This window comes from Sprattus sprattus (genome assembly GCF_963457725.1).
Source record: "Sprattus sprattus genome assembly, chromosome: 2".
Lineage (NCBI taxonomy): Eukaryota > Metazoa > Chordata > Actinopteri > Clupeiformes > Clupeidae > Sprattus > Sprattus sprattus.
In genome coordinates, this window is record NC_137921.1 from 52,238,887 (window position 1) to 52,261,026 (window position 22,140).

Consider the following 22,140-nt stretch of genomic DNA (forward strand, 5'->3'; position numbering starts at 1 on the left):
ATGAAATCAATCTGGTCAGTGCACATTTAAAAAAAACAAATAAATAAATAAAAACAAACTTTTAAAGTAGCACCGTACTTAGGTATCTTTTTTCAGTTCTTGCCTACCTTGTGATTCAAAAGGGACAACAGTAATAAAAGACCAGGGTAACGTTATAGACACAAACTCAAGTTTTTAGCATCACTGTATAGGGGAGTGTGCCTCATTGGGTTCATTTCACGACCTAGGTCATTCTTACATTAACAAAAAAAAAACAATGGTTCATTTTGAAGCAAAAAAGTGCTGTTTGCTCCCCTTATTCAATTTTGAAAAATAAACCTATATTGAAACAAAAGTCTGGTTGTGAAGTTTGATACAGGAGCATATGTGGTAGCCAGACATCATGTTTGTCAGACCAATCGCTGTACAAGTCACAATACAGTGCCACATTGAGGGCCCTTGAGCACTGGATTAATTAGTAATTCTCTGAACAACCTAAGCCAGTTTAAGTGAACACGTTGATTACCAGAGGACTTGATAGCCACTATCTGTTGAATAAACTAAATTACATGTTTTAGGAGCTTGAGCCATAACATGTTTCATAAGAAATCACAGGGTGCAACAGAGACGTAATAAGAGAGGGCCTATGAGGACTTTTGGTGTGAGTTGTCTGTTACCATAGATACCATTCAAGTCACTCATGTTGCCTGAGGCAAGCAGCAGGATGTAGTCCATTCTTTCTCTTTAGTATGCCGGTAGCAACACCCTTGTTTTTACCAGAAAAAGACAACAGTTGGTTACAAAAGACAGACTGATTAATACATTTTAACACACCAAACCGTTGGCCTGGGTTTTCTACTGACTTGGTTTCGCTCACACCTTATATGTGCCAATTTTACGGAATCCTATACATTTTTCCATAGGGATATTTTTCTTTGGAACCAGAAAGAGTTCAAATGCTACCAATTAAAACTACAATCTTCCAGTCACCTTCCATACTCCATGGGAGGTGCACTGCACTGTGACTTGTACACTGATTGGTACCCAGAGTTGATCTAGACAAAGTACACACAGAGCACATGAATGAGACTGACCGGCTTTATTGACTATTTACAGGGGATCAGGGTCTTACAATCAACCTTCTCTGTTCTTGAAATTCTCACCTGTCACCCTGTCAAATATTGACAAGTCCAGTCGCCCTGAAAAAAAGTTACAAAAGACAGATCTTGTCCAAACATCTACAGTACTTCATGTAAAAAAAAAAAAAACAGGCCAAACAGGAAACAAACAATGTATTCACCCAAAAACAATTTTAATCTCATTACATCTGTGCTCAAGAGGGAGATATAAATAAATAAAATACACTCATAGGGTTACTGTGATTCACTAAGCGGTTGACACAGTATGTCAACTGCTTTTGAAGTCTTAGCATATGTTGTCCTATTTGTTTGTTGGCAGTAGGTGTGTATATTTGAGTTGGTGACATGATGAAATGGCCAAAAAAAGCACCCCCCCTTCCCTCTCCCAGTTGTCCCCTAGTGGCTTAGAGTAACTAACAGACTCACATGGAGTCCCTTCGACTGAATGCCTCTGGATGAAGTCTGTGTCACAGCACAGGAATGTAGACAGTGTTTACCAGAACAAGGCAGTCTAAATGATAAATATTAGTGGGTAAGTTAACTGATAAAAACAAAAAAAAAACCTGACGATGACATTACATTGTGCCAGAATTAGTTTGTACTGGATTGTACTTGGAAGCAAAGTTGTAAACATGAGGACAAAAAGGGACCCGCAAGGGTTAGGAGGCATTACTGCAGTGTAGGGTTTTTAAAATGGCCGGGAACACAGAAGTAGTTCCCACAGCACTGGTCAGGGGGGTCTGGCCAGAGAACAGCAGGAAGTTAGGATCTCATGAACTAAGAGGGGATACCAACCGCAATGGCCAGACCCCCTGCATTAAGTGCTTTCAGCTCAGTGTCCTGGCTCACATAGTGTTGGGAGGGGGGCAGAGACAGATGTCATGGAGGGGAGGAGGCGGGGCGGTAAACTGCTGGTTCAGGTTGTAATGAAAGACTACGACGAAAGACTATGGTTCTCGTGTTGTGTGATCCTAGTCATAACCATAGCATGATGTGGAAAGCGGACTGATGGCTGAATGCAGAACGAGACCAGGGTTGGAGCGGTTGTTCAGCAGTGTACAGCTGGGCGCCCTTTAGAGAGGGCAGTAGCATTCAGAGTTTGAGGGCTGCAGGGCTCGTTAAGACACAAGCTTACACACACACACACACACACACACACACACACACACACACACACACACACACACTCTTACTCTCATACACACAAAAACACTGCCCCACAACTAATATTTTTCCCCCTCACTTTCAGTCACAATTATTTCCTCATACACACAGTTCGGGAGTACGTCCATACGTCTCCATAGCAATGCCGCTGAGGCCAACAGATATTTACAAGAGGCCACAAGCCCGTGCTCCAATCAGAACCCAGCATCTGGTTTTATGAAGAGGGCAGAGAAGGCAAAGGCGAGGAAGACGATGCCTCCGATGATTGTAACTGTGGATGAAGAAAAACAAACTTGTCAGAGCGCTGACACCATTCCTGAGAGTCGACATTTCAATACAGGATAAACGAGGCATTCGTGTGATGCATTTGGTGCCTTCATGAGAAAACTCACCAGTCCTGACGGAGATCTTCTGAGCGATCATCCGTCCACCAATCACAGCCAGCCCTGTGCAAAGGCAATGCCCCAGGGTCCCGCCCACCGCCACTCCAAAAGGATCCTGCAAGTTGAAACGCCAAAAGGTCAGGCAATGAGCCAGCAAACCTGCTGCCATCTCCGTGCGGATCCTTGTGGACTACTTGTGACCTCCTAATCAGCATAGAGAAGTCAAGGGCACGCAAATACTCGAAATACTGAAAATCTCACTGTCGCCAAGGGAGAGGCATCAGACAAAACAGAGCATACGTCACACTGCACAGGAATATGAGCCCAGGGGATACTGCAGTGTGGACAAAAAAAAACCTGCTAACTATGGAGTACTTCGAGACAACAACAAATGTAACCGGAAACCCTTTCATGTCAGCAGAAAAATCACCCAGCAACAACATACCATGTTTGACGTAACAAATACCATTGTCCGAGCTAGGAAGCAAAAGCACATCAAAAGGAAACTTGTTTTAATAATTGGTAATAATGCACTCTTCTTTTAAAAAAAAAAGGTATAGCGGGACAGAAAAGGCCTTTTTGGCATTATATTTGATCATTTAGCAGGTGCTTATATATGAATCAATTTGAAGTATTGTACAGATATGTTTTTTTTTGTCAGTGCACAGCATGTGATCCCCATGGGTACCCCCCCTCCCCCCCGCGCTACCAGTTGAGTGGGAGCAACCCAGTAGTGTTCCAGCCTCACCTCTCGGGCAGCCAGGATGATGGTGGTGAGCTGTGAGCGGTCACCCCACTCAGCCAGGAAGGTGAGAGTGAAGGCCTGGACGAAGATGGGCGAGATGACTCCGCTCCAGCCCCTCTGGGGCATCGCGGTGGAGCCCGTCTCCACGTCTGGGCCCCCGTTAACCAGCTTGGAGCGCTGAAGCTGAGGGGGTGCAGAGAGGAGACAGCCAATCAATGAAGGGATACTAGCTGGTGCTATGGGTTTGTTCATTTGAGGCACAATTGTGTTTCTGACCCCTTGAGCTTCGAATCTGTGGTTATCCAAGTACTGAGCAGCTGACTAGAAGGGTAAGGATGCAAACTTAAACCTTTTAGAAGATGACGTTGAACACAGGAAGTGTATCTCTCAACACAAATAAGGGAAACTAAACAAGCGTTTGTACATCATGAGGTTAACATGCTAAGCTAATTTCAGTTTTAAGGCACACTGTGCCTCTGACTGTCTGTTACAGTCCTCGTGTATGTCTGCATATCTGCTAAAAGGTTAGGCAGAAGTAATGCTCATTGATTTCTCTGTGGGGTGGCCTGTTTCAACATGTGTGCTTCGTGAGCATCTATCTGTGTGTGTGGGGGGAGGTGAGACTTTGCATGCAAGTGCGCATTTGTTGTTATCTAGGAACTGGATTTGTGACTATGAATGCACGTCTATCCAAAAGTGTAATGTGTGTATGTGTGATGTGTTGTTGAAAGGACTGTGTCTGCAAATACAGCTTAATGTACTACTACCAATTCAGTGTTCACGGAAAGCAAAAAAAAGCCCTCACATTAATCATCTAAGTACAGTAGTCTTAACCAAACACACCATTAATCAATGCATCATCAAACAGCATGAAGTTGGCAAATAAATGTAACTGAATATTTAAAAACAGAAACATGGTAAGCGAATAATCTAACGATGAGCAAGAGAACATTTGTTTGACTTGTTTTTGCTTATTTGGTTCATACTAGGAGGTCACAAAGCCTTTCCGCTTAGGGCACCCAAAAGGCCAGCAACGGCTCTTAATAAAACCAAGGAAGACGAGCACACATTAGCGAGATGCATAATGTTATTTATGATGAAGTTTTTTTATTGCTTTCTCAAGAAACATCTACCTTTCGACATAAACTTTTTTTTTGTTATTTTGGCTAGTCAAATTCAGTTGAGGCAATACCTTTCTGAAGGGCTACCAGGGATTTAGAAATGTTAGCAGGCACTGAAGAGGAGGTGTCCTCCTCACTCACCTCCTCGTCCTTCTTCTTGATATCCGCCTGCACCTCCTCCAGCTCCTCCTGGCCCTCGTCGGGGCTCATGCGCAGACCCTCGCGCAGCATGCGCACGCCAAAGATGGCGAAGAGCGCCGTGGACACGTAGTAGGTGTAGATACGCGGGATGATGGTGGTGGCGTAGCCAAACAGCACTGTGAGTACAACAGTTACAGAAGCGTGAGAGAAGAAAAACTATAAAAGGGTGTGAGTGAGTGAGTGAGTGAGTGAGTGTGTGTGTGTGTGTGTGTGAGAAAGGGAGGGTGATGTGTAATGTGTTGTGAGTATGTGTGATAGACCCTGTTAGGGCACTTAAAAAGGAGGCTTTACACACAAAAACCCAAATCCATATGTGAAAAACAAGCTGAGGCCAGATAAGTGTGAAATTGAACACTCAGTGATGCAATCTTAAAAAACATGACATAAACTAAACGGACATCGAGCCATGGCTTTCAGCCATACACACATGCTGTTCACATGCCAAGATCAGCAAGGATGTATATTATATATTATATACAATAAGTCCTAGTACCACTTTTAAAAAAAAAAAATGTATCGACGATTATTATCTTCCCAATGTCAAAGAGAGATATGGTAGCACTCGTCGATTGATGAAATCAATAACACCTAAATTAATGTTGACAATCTTTGACCAAATTTGCAAGTGTGGGTGAGGCGTGATCCCAAATGATTTACTGGGACTGAAAGAAGTATGCTATCTGACCCAGCCTTGAAGAAAGTAAACCCTTAGACAAGCATAGTCAGTCCCTACCTACCAGTGTGACACGTACATAAATACCAAGATCAGAGGGTTGGGTGGGTTGAGGCTAAGGTTAAGGTTGACTGAAGGTCCATGGCTAGTATGGTTCCTAATATCTGTGAATCAGGAAGGAACACCTGAACATGACACAGGCCTCATTTTCTTTCCTTTACTGATGGCTGCTGAGGAGATTAGCCAGGACATTCTGACTGTAACCCTGTAGGGTCACTAGAGGTGTGCCTCAGTCAACACAGCCATTCCTAGAAGCTATGAATAATCTTGACCCAATACATGAATGGACTGCTGTTTTTCCAACACAACACTTCATCTCAGCTGATCAAAGACCATCTGTAAAGACAACTTCCTTGTCACTGTATAACAGTATATGATCCTGTTTGTGCAAGGGGTCCACCTTCATTGTTTAGGCAATGCAAACTCTTTATTGCCAAAAGGCAGGGAACTGCGCTCTACGTTCATAATAAAAACATAACCTGAGACAAGCATAACCCACAACTCACCTGATAGGCAGGTCATGAGCCCTAGAGCCAACATGGCGCCCACCAGGACCGTAAGGCGGTTATAGCGCATGGCCATAATGGCGGCAATGAAGAAGGTCTTGTCTCCGAGCTCAGAGACGATGATGACAGAGATGGACGCCACAAAAGCATGGATGAAGCCCAGTTCCCCCTTGCTCGGGTCATCTGCACTGACGGCTGGGCCATTGGGTGGGCCTGAGGGGGATTTCTGCAAAGGGAAAATGAAAGGGAATACCGGTTATGGGTGTGTGTGTGACATCTGAGTCAATGTGCCAGGTATGTATGTATGTCTGGGTGTGTGTATTTCAACCTGGTTTCAGAGTACTTTAAGGGTGTGAGGCAATGACTACAAAAGAACAGGCACCCAGGGCACCAGGTCTCAAGAGATAATGAACATTTTCTCTGCAAAATATGAATAAACTGTAGAAAAATTATTATAACATGCCATATTGTGCATTTGTGTGTGTGAAGGGGATAAAATACCATAGACAGTACATGTATATGCATTTTTCACACAATGTCAGCATCCGTTTGAATTTCATAAGCTCAGCAGTCAGTGGAAGTAAATCACCCAGCAAACAACAGGTTTGGCATTAGGAGTATTCGAGGGCCGATCATAACAAAAATGTATTCTATTTCATTTTAGCGAGATTACACCCATATTATACTCATTACAGCTCAATAGCTTAAGGAAGGCTTCCAGACACTAATCAGGAAGCAACGTGGCCATCCAACATAGCATTCCAATCCGTCTCTTTCTAATGTTTCCTTCTTATGAACATTTACACCCGCTTCTTCTAGCACGTATTCAGTGGCTTTAGGTGAGGTGATAGCAGCAACTGTACAAATTTCCGCACATTTGTGTAGATTGCAATCCTAAGGGCTAACTGGCGACTACAAAACAGTGAAACAAAACAATGCCAGCAGTTAGCCAGATCACAACTCCGACATTAAGGTTATCTGGCTGCGATTAAGGCTGATCTAACCCAAAAGCAATTCCACTAAATGTCATTAACACCTGTACACTGTTGTTCGAACTTCGATCGCATACTGAGCTCATTTTAACCAGTTTGTTGATGTCCAGTAAGGGAACAGTAAGCTAATTGGGAGTTAATGTTAGCTAGCCAGGTGAAGGGACCATTATCTTGTAGCTAACTTTAGCTGGCTAGCTACCAATACAGATTCATAGGTGCTTATTTCTGGCCTGCCTTGGTTCACAAACGTTTAGCATCTGATCATCGAATCGTTTTCAGCAAAACGGTAAACAGCAATTACCTCTACAGGCGGTTGTTCCTGTACGGCTTTCTCCTCTTGAATCCCAACGACTGCGACCGAAAACAGCGCTACGATAAGGGGCAGCAGAACGCAGATCAACCTGGCCGCACCGTGCCAACCAGCGGCACGGAGAGCCATCTTCAAAACAACGTCGCTGTACTAAAGGTAAAATAATTAAGAAAGAACAACCGCACATATAATTGTGTAGTGGTTCTTTCGAATTATTCGAACTGCGCGGTCGTCAACATGGTACATTGTACTTCTCCATTTCCGAAGTTTACTATGGCGGTTTTGCTCGAACACTAACTTGCTACCCGTGTGAGAGGGCGGCATTTCGCGAGCCCGTGATATAATTGGATTTCTAGTTCAAGACGTGTACATATGGCTCTGACGTCACATCAACAAAGTGTGGTTATTGGATATTTTACTTGTCGTTAACGTACATCATGGAAAATGTTTCGAAGTTGGATAAGAGCAGGACCCAAACCCACTGTAGCACGCTCATGAGATAATAAAATCACGGGAAAAACACAACACACATTCGGGTCAAATAAGTGAACATCAGATATATTTATTTGGGGATTTTTATTAACTGAACACTGATTTTACTGGTTTATCCAGGTATCAGGCATAGCCAAGGAAACCAGGTTTAAAAGCAGGTTTATTGCAAGAAATTATGACGTACTAACATACCATTTTTGAGATCTTCAAAATGCACCATTTCACTTGTCAAAAGGTTAAACAAATTACAAGGTTCATTTCAGAACAGGGACACATTGACATCTGAGCCCTCTACTACCATCTGTTGACACAGCAGCCATGTGACTGGCGACATTTTCAGCGCCGACTGAAGCTGCTGCTGTCCATCATCAAAATTGTATTAAACACTTTTTTAATTTCATATTAACATTACATTTAATATTACATCACTAATAAATAATCTACAATATCAGTTCCCTATATTTTCCCTTTGACCTGAGTGTGTTACATGACAAACGTACACAGCCTTTCAAAAGTTTGGGATTACTTAGAAATGTCCTTGTTTTGCATGAAAACATACATGAAATAAGATTGAGTAGGAAATATAGCAAAATGAGTTGGAAATTAAGTCATAGACAAGGTAATGATATAATAATAATTGTGTCCATCAAAAAACAAGGAGATTTCTAAGTGAGCCCTTAACGTTTGAATGCTAGTGTATGCAAATGTTAAAATTGTTCAAAATGTATCCAAAACAATGTTTATGCATTTATTAACGAGTAGCACTTCAAGCCAAACACTTCAAGCCAAACACTTAGGGTTAGAATTACAGTACAAATGGAATGAATGCTTTGCGCTGAGACGGGTATTCCTTAAACTTGCTCCGGTAGAACTCATGACAAAGCTGTGCAGCCAGTGCTTGGTTGAAGAGAACATAGAGCACAACAAGCCACCAGGTTACTGAAGCACCGCCCAAGCAGAGGGCCATTGACACGTAGATGAGGAGCTCAGCAAAGTAGTGCGGGCAGGAGACCAGATCAAACCAGCACCCGTGCGGCATTTGGTGGGCAAGCGTCTCCACAGCACCTGAACAGGATTCAAACAAGGGTGGATTTAATGTAAAGGATTCTTTTGAGGAAACAATCTCTACTGTAAGGAAGCAAACGAGAGTTGATCAAGAGAAAATATGAATTCTATTTGACCCAAATCGGCATGGCCTCCCCTACCCATAGATGGTTAGATTTGGGACATCTGATACTCTACCACCAGTTAGATTTTAGGAATGATACACTATTATAACAAACACTCAGCTGTGCCCATTCATTGCCTAGCTCCTCCTACCTCATTACCCTCCTCAGGGCAAGAGTTCAACTAGACACTCACCGGTGTTTCTAGTGCGCAAGCTGGCCAACAGAGCCAGGCTGTGGTGCTGAAGCCACGAGGCCCACAGGAAGAGCCCTGATCCAGCCACATGGTACCATCTCAGCTGGCTGAGCAGGGAGGAGCCTGAAGGACAGAGCCGGTGGGAATTTAGACTTTATATCATAGCACATGAGATCTATTATTAAATGAGGTTTTTATTCAAACATCTGTTTATTTACAACATTATGGCAACTATCTATGGCTGCTTAATCATAAGAGTAACAAAACAAGACTGACCTTCACCTGGGGATGAAGTGTCCACGCAAAACACAGTCAGGCCCAGAAAGATGTAGTAGCTCAGCCCAAATGCATACTGGACTATGTGCATGACTCCATTGGAGAACACACTGACAAATAAGCACTCCTGCAGACGTCTCAGACAGTGGACCCATAGCAAAATGTTAACTAGCAAGACAGACAATGGACGATCTGTGGGGAGAACAAAATGTTTTACTTGGCTTTTCAAAGACAACCTCAAAATCTAAAGTTTGCATGGGTGCATAATTTACCTGTGCTTGTGCTAGGTTGCCCACCATTCAAAAATCTAAGTGTGTCAACCAACCACTTTGGAAGACCCTCCTCCAACAGAATTGCTCGGAGGAGCAAAGTAAGGAGGAACCCATTCCATACAACAGAGACAGTGTAGAAATGACAGAACCATCTATGGGGAAGAGGATTCAATTAGAAAAAACAACATTAAGCATAAACCATCAGTAAAAACCACAATATAAATGGGTTAGACATATTATTCTGAATTATATCTAATACACGTCAAAGAATATTAAAAAAGGATAATGAAGTCAGCAATCAATGAAGCTTACATAGGATAAGCAGCTGAAGTAGGAGGTCAGGTAAGGTATATGAGGAGTAGGTATACTGGCTTGTATGGGACCCTCTCTTCATAATACTTAAGGGCGACACTACAAACGCTAGAATAGGCTTTAGAGAGGTGCCAAACTCTTCAGTCCTTTTTTCTCTGGCTGGGTAACCTGTTATTACATTTTGTCATTACCCAACTTTGGTATAAAGAGGGCTGGAGCCCCCCCCCCAAAAAATGGTTTCCTTAGCCCCCTCAAAAATATAAACACAGCGAGGGATGAGCAGCAGAGCTGAGTATGTGGGTTGCGCCCATGAAAAATTTGCCAAATCTTCTCTGCCACTACTAAGCTGGTGAAAGCTGCCATAATCAGCTGCTGGATATAAAGGTATAGCACATGACGTTTAACATAGTATAATAAAAAACTAAAAAGTTAAATCATCACGAGTTAATTACAAATGTCGTGGCTTTTATCATGCCGGTTCATTGATCCTGTGCGTATGCTACCCTAATCAGTAGCTCCGCCAGCTATAACTAGCTAGTGATACTTCCCTACAATGTTAACCTACTCACTTGAACTAAAAATCCCTACCATGCTACAGTATACTGAGCCCCTATCTCATGTCTTCAATATGTTTATTGTTGTGCCATATTTTGAATCTAAATGTGTTAATTTATCATCCTAAAACCCACTAGGACACTTTCAAAAGGATATTTTCAAAGTATACAGTTTTTACACAGTTTTGCTGGGTCACGGGGAAAAGAATAGGTTTTATCTAGGGGCTTAGCCCCCCCCCCAAAGGTGGGAACCTAGATTCGCCCCTGGTTTTAACCTTACGGAAGGGAATATGACTGGCTAAATTAACTAACAGGCCTTCGGCAGCAACGACACCGAGCACAGCGATGCGATAACTTAAAACATACACATGAAGGTTAATGCCTTCACATCATAGCAAAATAGCAGAGAAAGTGGTTACTGAACCAGTAGCTGACTGAGTGTCACCTCTTGGGGACATCGAAGACTTGCAGGAGGTCCGATCGCTTTATTTGTGCTTTGGTTTTCCCGTATCGGATTAGGTCCTGGAAAAGCTGAAATATATGAGATCTCTCAAATGCATAGGGAAGATAATGTGAAAACCTATGGAGACAAAGGGCCAGCAAAAAGCCAAATGCCAATGAGAACCATATCAAATCTACCACTCGGAATCCACCAAGCATCGTAATGCATCACGACGCACTGGTCCTACTTTTAAAACTGCTCGCTAGAACCGTAACAATGGTTCCGCTTCGACAGGGTGAACTGTTGAGAGGCTGTAGTAACTCTTAGTAGACAACGGGTGGCAGCATGGGTCCAGAGAGTTTACGATGCGTTAATAACGTGGGTGGGACATTCCAGGATTTTGGTACATTTCCTGTCCCACCACTTAAATTTCAAATGTACATAATTATCCAAAATATCTAAATTACTATTTTTTGTGAATAATGTACTTGTTATAAGACAAACTGTAAAATTTGGTGGAAAAATAAGCTCCTTTGCCATTTTCTCTTGTCCCACACATTGGGTGACCAACTCCTTTGCCAAATTTAACAATTAAAATAAGCTCTACATAAATTACTTCCTCTTGTATATTGTTGATATGCATCTACTTTACTTATGAAAACAACTTCTTCGATCTAAATTGTATTGCATGTTACAGTTTTTATTCTATTAAATTGTGTCCCACAATATGCGCGCAACCCTGTTACCATAAGGAATTTTACCTGGCAGAGAAAGGGTTAACAATATTTGTCTACTGGCACAAAGGAAGTTACATCACAAGGACATTTTCTGCCCACATGGCAAGACCAAAGGTAAGTTCTCTAACAATTATCAGTTTTTTTTCCAAATATGTTTGTCCAAGTTGCGTGTGTCACTCAGTGAACGCAACTCTGTTACTCATATTGTACGACTAATATTGAGTAGAGTCAAAATTTACTTTATATACTTATATAACCATGTTTGTCCTTGATCTTGTATACATACAGTACTGTGCAAAAGTTTTAGGCAGGTGTGAAAAAATGCTGTAAACTAAGAATGCTTTCAAAAATGGAAGTGTTAACAGTTTATTTTCATCAATTCTTCATAAATTAACAAAATGCAGTGAAGGAACAGAAGAAAATTCTAAATTAAATCAATATTTGGTGTGACCACCCTTTGCCTTCAAAATAGCATCAATTCTTCCAGATACACTTGCGCAGTTTTTGAAGGAACACGGCTGGTAAATTGTTTCAAAAATCTTAGAGAACTAACCACAGATCTTCTGTGGATGTAGGCTTCCTAAAATTCTTCTGTCTCTTCATGTAAACCCAGACAGACTCGATGATGTAGAGATTAGGGCTCTGTGGGGGTCATACCATCACTTGCAGGACTTTCTGTTCTTCTTTAAGCTGAAGATAGTTGTTAATGACATTGGCTGTATGTTTGGGGTTATGTTCCTGCTGCAGAATACATTTGGTGCCAATCATACGCCTCCCTGATGGTATTGCATGATGGATTAGTATCTGCCTGTATTTCTCAGCATTGAGGACACCATTCATCCTGACCAAATCTCCAACTCCACTTGCAGAAATGCAGCCCCAAACTGGAAAGGAACCTCTACCATGCTTCACTGTTGCCTGCAGACTCTCATTATTGTACCTCTCTCCAGCCTCCAGCGAACAAACTGCCTTCTTCTACAGCCAAATATTTCTAATTTTGACTCATCAGTCCAGAGCACCTTCTGCCATGTTTCTGCACCCTAGTTTCTATGTTTACGTGCTTAGTTCAGTCACTTGGCCTTGTTTCCTTGTCGGGGTAGAGCTTTTTGGCTGCAACTCTTCCATGAAGACCACTTCTGGCCAGACTTCCCCGTACAGTAAATGTCTGTACCTGGGTACCACTGGTTTCTGCCAGTTCTGAGCTGATGCCACTGCTTGAAATCTTCCGATTTCGAAGGTAAATAAGCTTGATGTGTTTTTCATCAGCTGCATTAAGTTTCCTTGGCTGAACACTGCGTCTACGATCCTCAACGTCTTCTTCAAAAGAGCTGGAACTGCACATTTTGAAACCCCTGTCTGCTTTGAAATCTTTGTCTGGGAGAGACCCTGCTGATGCAGTATAACTACGTTGTGTCTTGTTGCTGTGCTCAGTCTTACCATGTAAATGGATAAAAAATAAACATTTATTGTTTACATTTTTCAAAGCAATCTTTAGTTCATAGCATTTTTTCACACCTGCCTAAAACTTTTGCACAGTACTGTAGCTACATTTTACAGTTAGCATCTGGTCCTGGGGTAAACCACAACTTAGCCTAGATTTGCAACCCTGTTTTATTTTATTTTATTTATTTATTTATTACAAGGATAGCCCCTTGAGATGCGCCATCTCGTTTTCGAGGGGGTCCTTGAGCAACCCTGTTGAGCAACCCTGTTTTGCAACCCTTGAGCATGTACAGTAATTAAATAAACTGCTTCAATACTTGAGCTTGACGAATCAAACTTTTTGATAGTCTATTACCTGTAGTTAAGAAATGTATGACTAAAAATGATCAAATTGAAGATCAATTTTTCAGAAGTGGCCACACCTGAAATGTACCAAAATCCTGGAATGTCCCGGGTATAGATAACACATTTGGCACAGAAAAATATACAATCCCTGTACCCACCCAAAAAAATCGAACAATCAAATGTACAAATACATATTTCACATTTTGTAATTGTTTTCCATCCTTCATGTGATTCCAAGACGTCCGTATATTTGTTCAGTGTAGCCTGTTTTTCATGGCATTTGATCTATTAGCACACCTAAACTGCGTAGGCTACATAGGCCTACAAAGTATCTGTCTTAATCTGTACAACCGAAAAAAATGCATCAATTCAATAACTGGAGACTCAACCCTTTGAACTGGGTCGCAGGCGCGGCAGGACTTTCGGACAAGTGCAGATGGAAACCCAGGTCCAGACAACAAAGAACACCCAGGCATATTGGTTTAGGCTCGGCTTCTAACGACAGCAACAGGAACTTGAAAACGTTGTGAGACACATACGGTGTCATGTTCCATGCAGGATCTTGGAAGAATAGTACACTTCTTACAAAATATATCACTGTCGCACTCACATCCATACTCACAAACAAGCCATGTTGCATCTGCTGATTTGTGTAGTTTACATTCAAGCAATTTACCTGGCAGACTGAGACTATCAATATATTCATACAGGTATACCAGTTTAGTAATTGATTTACAGTAGTAATTGATTCGTTGCCTTGTGCACTATTCAAAATGTATGTGTCCTTACAACAATGGGAGGGACAGCACTTATGCTCATGCTCTACCTGAAAACTTATAATAATAAGAGATGGAATTAAAAAACGTATTGTCATGTCGTGTCAACAGGATTGTCCCTTTGATTGTCATGATCATTCATGTCAACAGGATTGTCCTTTGAATCCTATACCAAAAGAGTGTTGAAATCAGCCTAGAATGATTCCTCATTGCATTGGGTGATGCCCTTGGTATGCACCATTGCAAATAACTTCATAAAGACAACATTTTTTTCAAGGCTATGCCTTTGAAACATATATTAATCAGAAGAAATATTGCTTATATAGGATTAGGGTACTTTTTAGGGTTGATTTAATGCTGGTTGCATTTGACTGGTCAGTATCTGTTGTTATCTTCTCTAAGGATAAATCAACCTCCTGGAGAGTGTCATGGTGAGCAAACCTCATTATTTGGCAGTAAATGCAGTTGTCATAACCCATGTTAACCACCACAAAACATTCTATAAATAGAAAACAGGACAGATTGCAACATTGTGTTTGTGTGTGTGCGTGTTCACCATTTGTGTGTGAGTGCAAGAACATGCTGATATATTTTAGTGAGACAGAAGACACAGTTTGGAATTTCTATATACAGATAAACGACTCCATCATGGTATAAAGGTGTGTACTATCTGATCTCCAGGAAAAAGAAAAAATCAGGTCTTGAAACCCATATGTGAATATCCTGGTACCAGAAGTGATAGCTAAGAACACTGGGCTTGACTGCTCTAACACATTCCATCTGCATGTCTCAAGTAGTGCACTGACTTGTAGTGGAGACTGGAGTGAGGGCTAACTCGACACAGGCCGAGGACTGTGTGCAGTCATGGCATCTCTCCCATCTTTCCCAAAATCCAAAAGCACAGGCTATTTCAGCTCAACTCTTCACAGTCCACGACAAAATCACTAAAACACAATCATTACTGACAGTCCTGAACATTGGTGTTGGCATGTAAGAGTGTGTCGTGTGTGTGTGTGTCTGTGTGTGAGTGTGTTTGTGTGTGTGACTGTGTGTGTGTGTGTGTGTGTGTGTGTGTGTGTGTGTGTGTGTCTGTGTGTTCGTGTACTGGTCCATGTGTGTGTGTGTGTGTATGTCCATGTCCGTGTGTGTTTTTGTGTGCACATGTGTGTTTGGCACTGTGGTTGAAAGAGGTCATTCTTCATTCTTACGCTGCAGCTGTCATCGGATATGTTGTTTTTAGATCTGTTAAATTTATATGTGAAAGTTTCCCTCCCTCTCTCCCTCCCAACCTCTTTCCCTCTCTCCTTCTTCCCCTCCCTCCCTGTCTGTCCCTCTCTCCTTCTCGGTCTCTCCATCGGTGTGTTTGGCGTAGTGGAATCAAACCACAGCTCTGAGGCCTTTTAGTCCAGGATGCCTCCTGGAGAAGCGCTGTATCCTGTCTGAGGAAGTGTATGGTGTGTGTGTGTGTGTGTGTGTGTGTGTGTGTGTGTGTGTGTGTGTGTGTGTGTGTGTGTGTGTGTGTGTGCGTGTGTGTGTGAAGTGTGTGCAGTTTCCTGCCCCTCCGCCTCACCTCCTTCCTCAGCGTGCCCAGTCCCCTCGTTAGGCAGCCTCCCATCAGACCCTAAAACCCCCCACACCAACCACAGCCCCCGTCCAACCGACTGTCCGGCCCTCCGTACCAGAACATTATCTGTGGGAGAGTGGGCATCTTTATTAATTAGAGCTGGCACTGCCACGGAGCCGAGGCACACACACACACACACACACAAACACAAACACACACACACACACACACACACGTGAATCTGCTCATTTGTGCCACAAAGGAGAAAGGAATGGCTGTATTATCATGGATGATAGCAGAGAGATAGGAAAGAGGGTGAAAGGGAAAAGGGTTGAAGAGATACAAATTAAGATGAAAAATGATAAAAAATGATGAAGCATTAGAGTTAGAGTTGAGTCTGTCTCTATGTCTATATCTCTGTCACTTTGCTTTCTGTCTCTTTTGTTTTTCATTTTTTCAGTGATAGCTTAGTGTTGGGAGTACTTTGGAGTCCTGGAATTGTACCTCGGACCGTGGCCATGTGTTACCATGGCAAACTCACCGGGGGACTTTGGCTGGATATCAAATTTAGACAAGTTAGAAAATATGCACAATCCAGATTCTCTTTATTAAGTTGGCCATGGTTAATAAATCTTGAACTTTAAAAAAGTACTGTCTGGAGAAATAGTTCATAACACTGTTAGTGCGTGTATAGTGTGTGTGTATTATTCGGTATTCACATGTGCATGCATGCATGATGTCTTTATATACCTATCTGTGTGTGTTATTTTGATTAGTGTGTTAGTGATGGATTCTTTTTTGTATGGTAAGTGAGTTGTCCAGGGACGTACGTTTTGACCAGCAGGACACTTTTCTGTAAAATAGCCAGCCCAGGGTTTCTGAGGGAGTTCATGCTCAGCATAGAGCCAAAGTAAATGTGGTAAACCCCCTTTAACAATAGTGCACTGTGACTCTAATGCGCCCTCCTTGGGTGTGTATGCATGGGTTTAATTGCATGGTAGCAACTTTGTGTGTGAGTGTTTATCTAACAAAACAGTGTTTTGACCATGTCATCTTGTAGCATTCGGTTAAGTGTGAAGTACCTTAAGTGTTGTTACCATTGGTGTGGAATTGTAGAATCGAAAGATGAATTGTCCTCTCTAATTTGTGGCTGTGATTTCTTACCTCTTAGTCAGTAAACTTCTATGAATTAAATAAATGTTGTATCTTTAGAGTATCTTTGCCAGTGGTAATGGGTGATATAACTAGTCAGAAAGCATTCATTCTGAAGTTATCATAGAAGTTATTAAATACCTAAATATTAGGCATGTCCTGAGACTAGAACCACAAAAGTTTTAAACAACAAGGAACGGCCAAAGTGACTGAATCATCTCATGTGAATTTGTGGAATATGCATAATGGATGAGTAACATAAAATTCCTGAAAGGACATCTGTAATAGATTTCCTTATAGTCATGGACATTTTTTTATAGAAACATGCGATGTCCTGGACTGTTGAGTCCAACAATGAGTTCAAATGTTGTCTAATCAAAGTAGGCTACAAACAACGAATACAAAGTGCTGAATGAGTTTTTCATGTCTTTTTCAAGGTTTTGACTTTTGAAGTAAGGCAGTTTATCTTTGTGTTTATGATGAATGTTTATGACTACAGGTCCTGTACAAAGTCACCGTAATTGATGAAGACTTGCAATGTAACCAGAAAGGTAACATTGTAGGGAACAACATGAGGTACAATGTTGATTTGTGTGTGTGTGTTTGTGTGTCAGTGCCTTTGTTCTAGAATACGAAACATAAAGTGAGAGTATGTGCGTGTGTTAAAGGACAGAATGTGCGTGTGGGGCGGGGGGTGGTAGGTGGAAGCAAAATTAAATATGTTCTATTTCCTGCATCAGTAGAATTATTAGATCGACGATAGATTTGTGTGTGTTCCATCTGCACAAACGGGTGGTGGGAGGGGTGTCACACAGACCCAGTGCCCACCCTGCCAGATGATTGTGAGTGGCTCCCTTTCTCCTCCTCGTTTTGTTTTCCAGTTCCCTCCTCAGGTGATGGTTCAGCTCCACACGCCGGCACAAAGCTGATCCGCTCTGCAAAACAAAGTGGACCACACATACAGGACTGTGCAGCAGAGGTTAACGTTCTGCCACTGGACTGCAAGATGGCTCTTAAAAATTGACACATAGCTTTCTGTGTTTGGTGCAAAAAGGGCAAACCTGTGCTAGTTTGGACAAAACATATAGGGGATAAAGTATGAGGAGAATTTGAACCATGTCTGTCTTTGTTGAGTTATGATCAGTGATGGAATTGAGGTGGATTGTGTTTTTGGGTTTGTTAAAAGCCAAAGCGAAACAATGCATACAAAGACGAATGCCCTACTTGGAGTAACTTAAACCTGATGCCTCTCACTCTTATTCTGATTTCATAACTTGTTTTGGTTGAAGGCTATCTTAGATTAGCCACACATCACTGAGTAAGCCCGCAGCAGAGAGGACGTGAGTGCCGTTGTCCAGCTGAGAGTCCACAGATTCTTCACCCAATGAGCAACTCCCTCAATACCCTACAAACAAAGAGGGAAACACAGTGAGACTATCACAACAACAGAAAAGTTCCATTTCAAAGCATTTCCACAGCTTCTGTCAGGGTCGAGGCGACCAGCAGGAAGTGGAAGTTTAGGGTGCAGGTGGTGGGGGTGGCAGAGGTATGTGTGTGTGTATGTGTGTGTGCGTGTGTGTGTGCGTGTGCGTGTGCGTGTGTTAGTGTGTGTGTGTATGTGTGTGTGTGTGTGTGCGTGTGCGTGTATGTGTGTGTGTGTGTGTGTGTGTGCATGTGTGTGTGTGTGTGTGTTGGGGGGGTCCCTGCAGTGATGACCAGGACAGGAAACATGTGGAGGTAGGAGACTTTAACTTTAACCCCGATTTAGGGTGGCCCTGAGAACTCAACGCGCTGCAACTTAAGAAAACAGACAAAATATGAGCCAATGAAGAAAACATTATCATCTATGTGCAACACATGTGCAGCATTTAGAAAATGCACTGCAAATTCAGACAACACAACCGCTTATTCTGTGCATTAAGCTTCAGGGCCTATGTAACGATCGCCTAAACAAACAAACACACACACACACACACACAACCAAAATCCAAAAGTACAGACACCTAGAGGAGATGTCCTGCCCCAACAGGCACAACAACAATAACTAATAGAACACTTTTTAGAGAGAAGAGAAGAAACCGGAATGAGCCAAGTTCAGGGGGTCATAGCCAAATAGATGAGGGGGAATAGATGAGGGGGAATAGATGAGGGTGGAAACCAGAGCTTCAGCCGGATTGATCTGTGTGCTACACAGAAACTGTTCATCTCATAAATTAAGACAATCTCTGAAGTAATGTGAGCTTCCCTTATCCTTACCGTTGCGAATGTTTATTCATCCCCCTAGACCTTTGTCTCCACCTCTTCACAGCGGTGTTACTACAGTTGCTTTAACAATTCCTGAAATTGGGATGTAAGCTTTAACATGGATCTAACAAGTCGGTAGCTGTACTTTTTCCAACTATCTCCTTGCCAGTGTGGCAAATGTTTATCTCCACAATGTTTGTAATCTGTAAAGCTAAGGAGTTGTAAATGTAATTAGTGCGTAGGGACCAGTTTGTGCATATGCCACCTATAAAGGTGGGGAAGCAATGTCTTACCTTGAAAGTTTCTCCTCACTGATAGGCTACCGTATCTGTCTAACAACCCTGTCTGCATTATCAGACGACCGCATCTCTCCACTATCTCTCTATCTCCACCACCCAGCCCTGACCCAAGCTTGCTCTCCCCAATCCTCTTCATCGGTCACCCTTCCTGTCCTGTGAGTGCTGTGCTCTCAGCTCCACTCACAAACAAGTGAGTAAAAGAGGCATGACCACACAGCTTGGGAACAGACGGTGAAATCATCAGAGGGTAGATTTATTTATTGTCATTGCACCGTACACAACGAAATTGAGTAGCAATGCTGGCGGTGCGTTCACACATAACAAACAGCAATTAAAAACAGAAAAGAGTTTGAAATAAAATAAAGTGCTAAAATATATATAGAAAGTATAACATGTTTAACATGTTACATTTGCTGTAAACTATAAAAGAATACAATATAAAAGAATACAATACGATGTATATTTGCTAAATTGCAGTGGCTCTATGCACAAGTTGTGCAGTTAGGAATACACAGATTCAGTTGAATGTTAACAGTGCTTTAAATGTCACTGCAAGTATTGTAGAATTAATTGTCACACAGGACCCAATCAGTCACTGTCAGTGTTTTGGAGTGTTCAGTTGTTCTTGTTCTTGTTCGGTATGGCTCTGGGGTACAAGCTTTTCCTAAGTCCATCTGTCCATGATAAGATGGACGTCCAGTATCTACCAGAGGGCAACAGGTCAAACAGATGATGGCTAGGTCGGGATAGGTCAGTATGTTGGCTGCTCTATTGAAGCAGAGAGACCTCCATAAGTCCTCAGTAGGAGAGCTGCCAAGGGCGACGTTGAACGTCTTCAGCGTGCAGCAAATCCCAGTCTTCAGCAGCAGTCAGGTCCTCGCCCCGGGTCAAGGCCATTCTGATCAGCGTCTGAATACTTGTGCTGTGTTCCAATGAACAGCAAGACAGCCAGAGATACGGCTGGTTCTGTGAGATCACTACAATATTATTACACATTCCAGGAAGCAGAACTGTAAATTATACATTTGGCATTACTGGGCAAATATGCTCAAATAGATTCCATGTCCACATTAAAAGAAGCCTGTTCATTGGCATTGTTCTGTATATGCACAAAGAGTTAAGCACCTCGAGGGGAAATTTGAGATAGATACAGCCACAACAAAGGCACTTTACAAGTATGCTTGGTTAACAATTAATGTATTTACATAATACATTGTGCTAACAGGAGTGTGTGTGTGTGTGTGTGTGTGAGAGAGAGAGAGAGAGGAATTTAAAGGTAGACTAGCAAGGAAGTATAAGATAACATAAAGGAAATAGGGATAAATGACAAATAAAGTTGCAGAGTTGGCTGGAGGAGAGGGTGGGAGAGGAGAGAGAGAAAACAGGGGAAGGCCTTTCTCTCTTTTATTTCTCTCACTTTGGAAGGCCCTCTGTCTCTTCTCTCCCTCTCCTCCCAAACTGCTTTTCCTTTCTTTCTTTCACTCCTGTTCATTTTTTAACGATAAAAAGTCTAAATAACTCATCCATCATGGGGTGTGAAGACAACGCAAAATAGACACAGACAAAATGTCAGCCAGGAGGATAGGGGATTTCAGGAGACTGCTTTACAGACTTGGCCAACTACCGCGCTGGTAGCGCAGATTTATTAGAATTGAACAGTATAAAGTTTGTGCTGCACCGAAAGGTTTGTCCAACCCAAAGATAACTTTGATGTGGGTGAGCTGGGGCCAGCTATGTAGTATATCATTTCTTGAGCTGTGTTCAGATCAGTGGCTGTTGATGTAACTTAGCAGGCTTACTTTTAAACCACCTAACTGAAGCTGGGATTTAATGAAAGGTATAAAACACATTTTTCTCTGAACACATCGATCCTCAGCTAATTTGAAAACAAAGCTGGCAGTATACAGACATCAACTGATGAAACCACAAACATACCATGGCAGCTGACACATTAATTGACTATTTCAGAACCCATCTACTCCCAATCATTTGGCAGTCTAGCCCTTCCCAATCATGTTTTTATCAAATAGAATACATCAGGGAGAGATCATTTTATAAATTTGCCAGTGTCGTTAGATCTGTTACATATCCTTTTGTTAACATTACTCCTCACAAGCCAATCACCAGCAATCTACCACGTTATGTTTGTCACTCAATCATGCACGTGCCCCAGCAATGCAAAAGATATCTGACTTCCTCCCAGTCACGTCCGATATAGCTAGTGTTTGATAGCACTAATCCATTTAAAAGTGTCTTTGAGATGTGATAAACACTGAGTACACACTGCTGTCACACATTTGACTGTTTGCTCTCAATAATGTTAACAGGTCATCTAAAGCAAACAACCCCTAGGAACAGAAGAAAACAAGACCGTTTTTTTAATTAGGTAAAATAAAAATCAATTGATCTTACTTGGCAAACAGTGAACGCAGTCAAGGCAGGGTACTTAAAAAGATAAATACAATAGAATAGTGTTAGCGTAATCGTTACGGTCTGGAGTTTTGAATAACTCTACATTGGATACATCTGTGGTTCCAGTGACGGTAGTCTTATGTGGAATACGCTTCATATGGAATATTATCTTCAGACCGTCTTTG

At 42.1% G+C, this 22,140-nt stretch overlaps 2 protein-coding genes across 2 annotated transcripts; both read right to left on the reverse strand.

The window, feature by feature from the left end:
* Window positions 1-1,061: 1,061 nt before the first annotated feature.
* Window positions 1,062-7,554, reverse strand: tmem165 (transmembrane protein 165). Its single transcript, XM_080859430.1, has 6 exons — window positions 7,265-7,554; window positions 5,972-6,197; window positions 4,673-4,848; window positions 3,414-3,593; window positions 2,675-2,780; window positions 1,062-2,553 (listed from the first exon to the last, which is right to left on the reverse strand). The coding sequence occupies exons 1-6, from the start codon at window positions 7,400-7,402 to the stop codon at window positions 2,477-2,479; spliced, it is 903 nt and encodes a 300-aa protein (XP_080715556.1). The 5' UTR covers window positions 7,403-7,554; the 3' UTR covers window positions 1,062-2,476.
* A 322-nt stretch (window positions 7,555-7,876) lies between these two features.
* srd5a3 (steroid 5 alpha-reductase 3) lies at window positions 7,877-11,201 on the reverse strand (the record flags this gene model as incomplete). The annotated part of the gene is made up of 5 exons (XM_080860532.1): window positions 7,877-8,830; window positions 9,128-9,250; window positions 9,404-9,595; window positions 9,676-9,827; window positions 10,987-11,201. The coding sequence occupies 5 exons, from the start codon at window positions 11,199-11,201 to the stop codon at window positions 8,571-8,573; spliced, it is 942 nt and encodes a 313-aa protein (XP_080716658.1). The 3' UTR covers window positions 7,877-8,570.
* Between the last annotated feature and the right edge of the window lie 10,939 nt (window positions 11,202-22,140).

What these genes read in the sequence shown, in the direction of transcription:
- tmem165 (XM_080859430.1), bottom strand. Translation starts at nt 7,402, where the DNA reads ATGGCTCTCCGTGCCGCTGGTTGGCACGGTGCGGCCAGGTTGATCTGC. An exon ending in GCTCATGACCTGCCTATCAG is followed by an intron (nt 4,849 to 5,971) that starts GTGAGTTGTGGG and finishes TTGTACTCACAG; the next exon opens with TGCTGTTTGGCTACGCCACC. An exon ending in GAAGATCTCCGTCAGGACTG is followed by an intron (nt 2,554 to 2,674) that starts GTGAGTTTTCTC and finishes CTTCATCCACAG; the next exon opens with TTACAATCATCGGAGGCATC.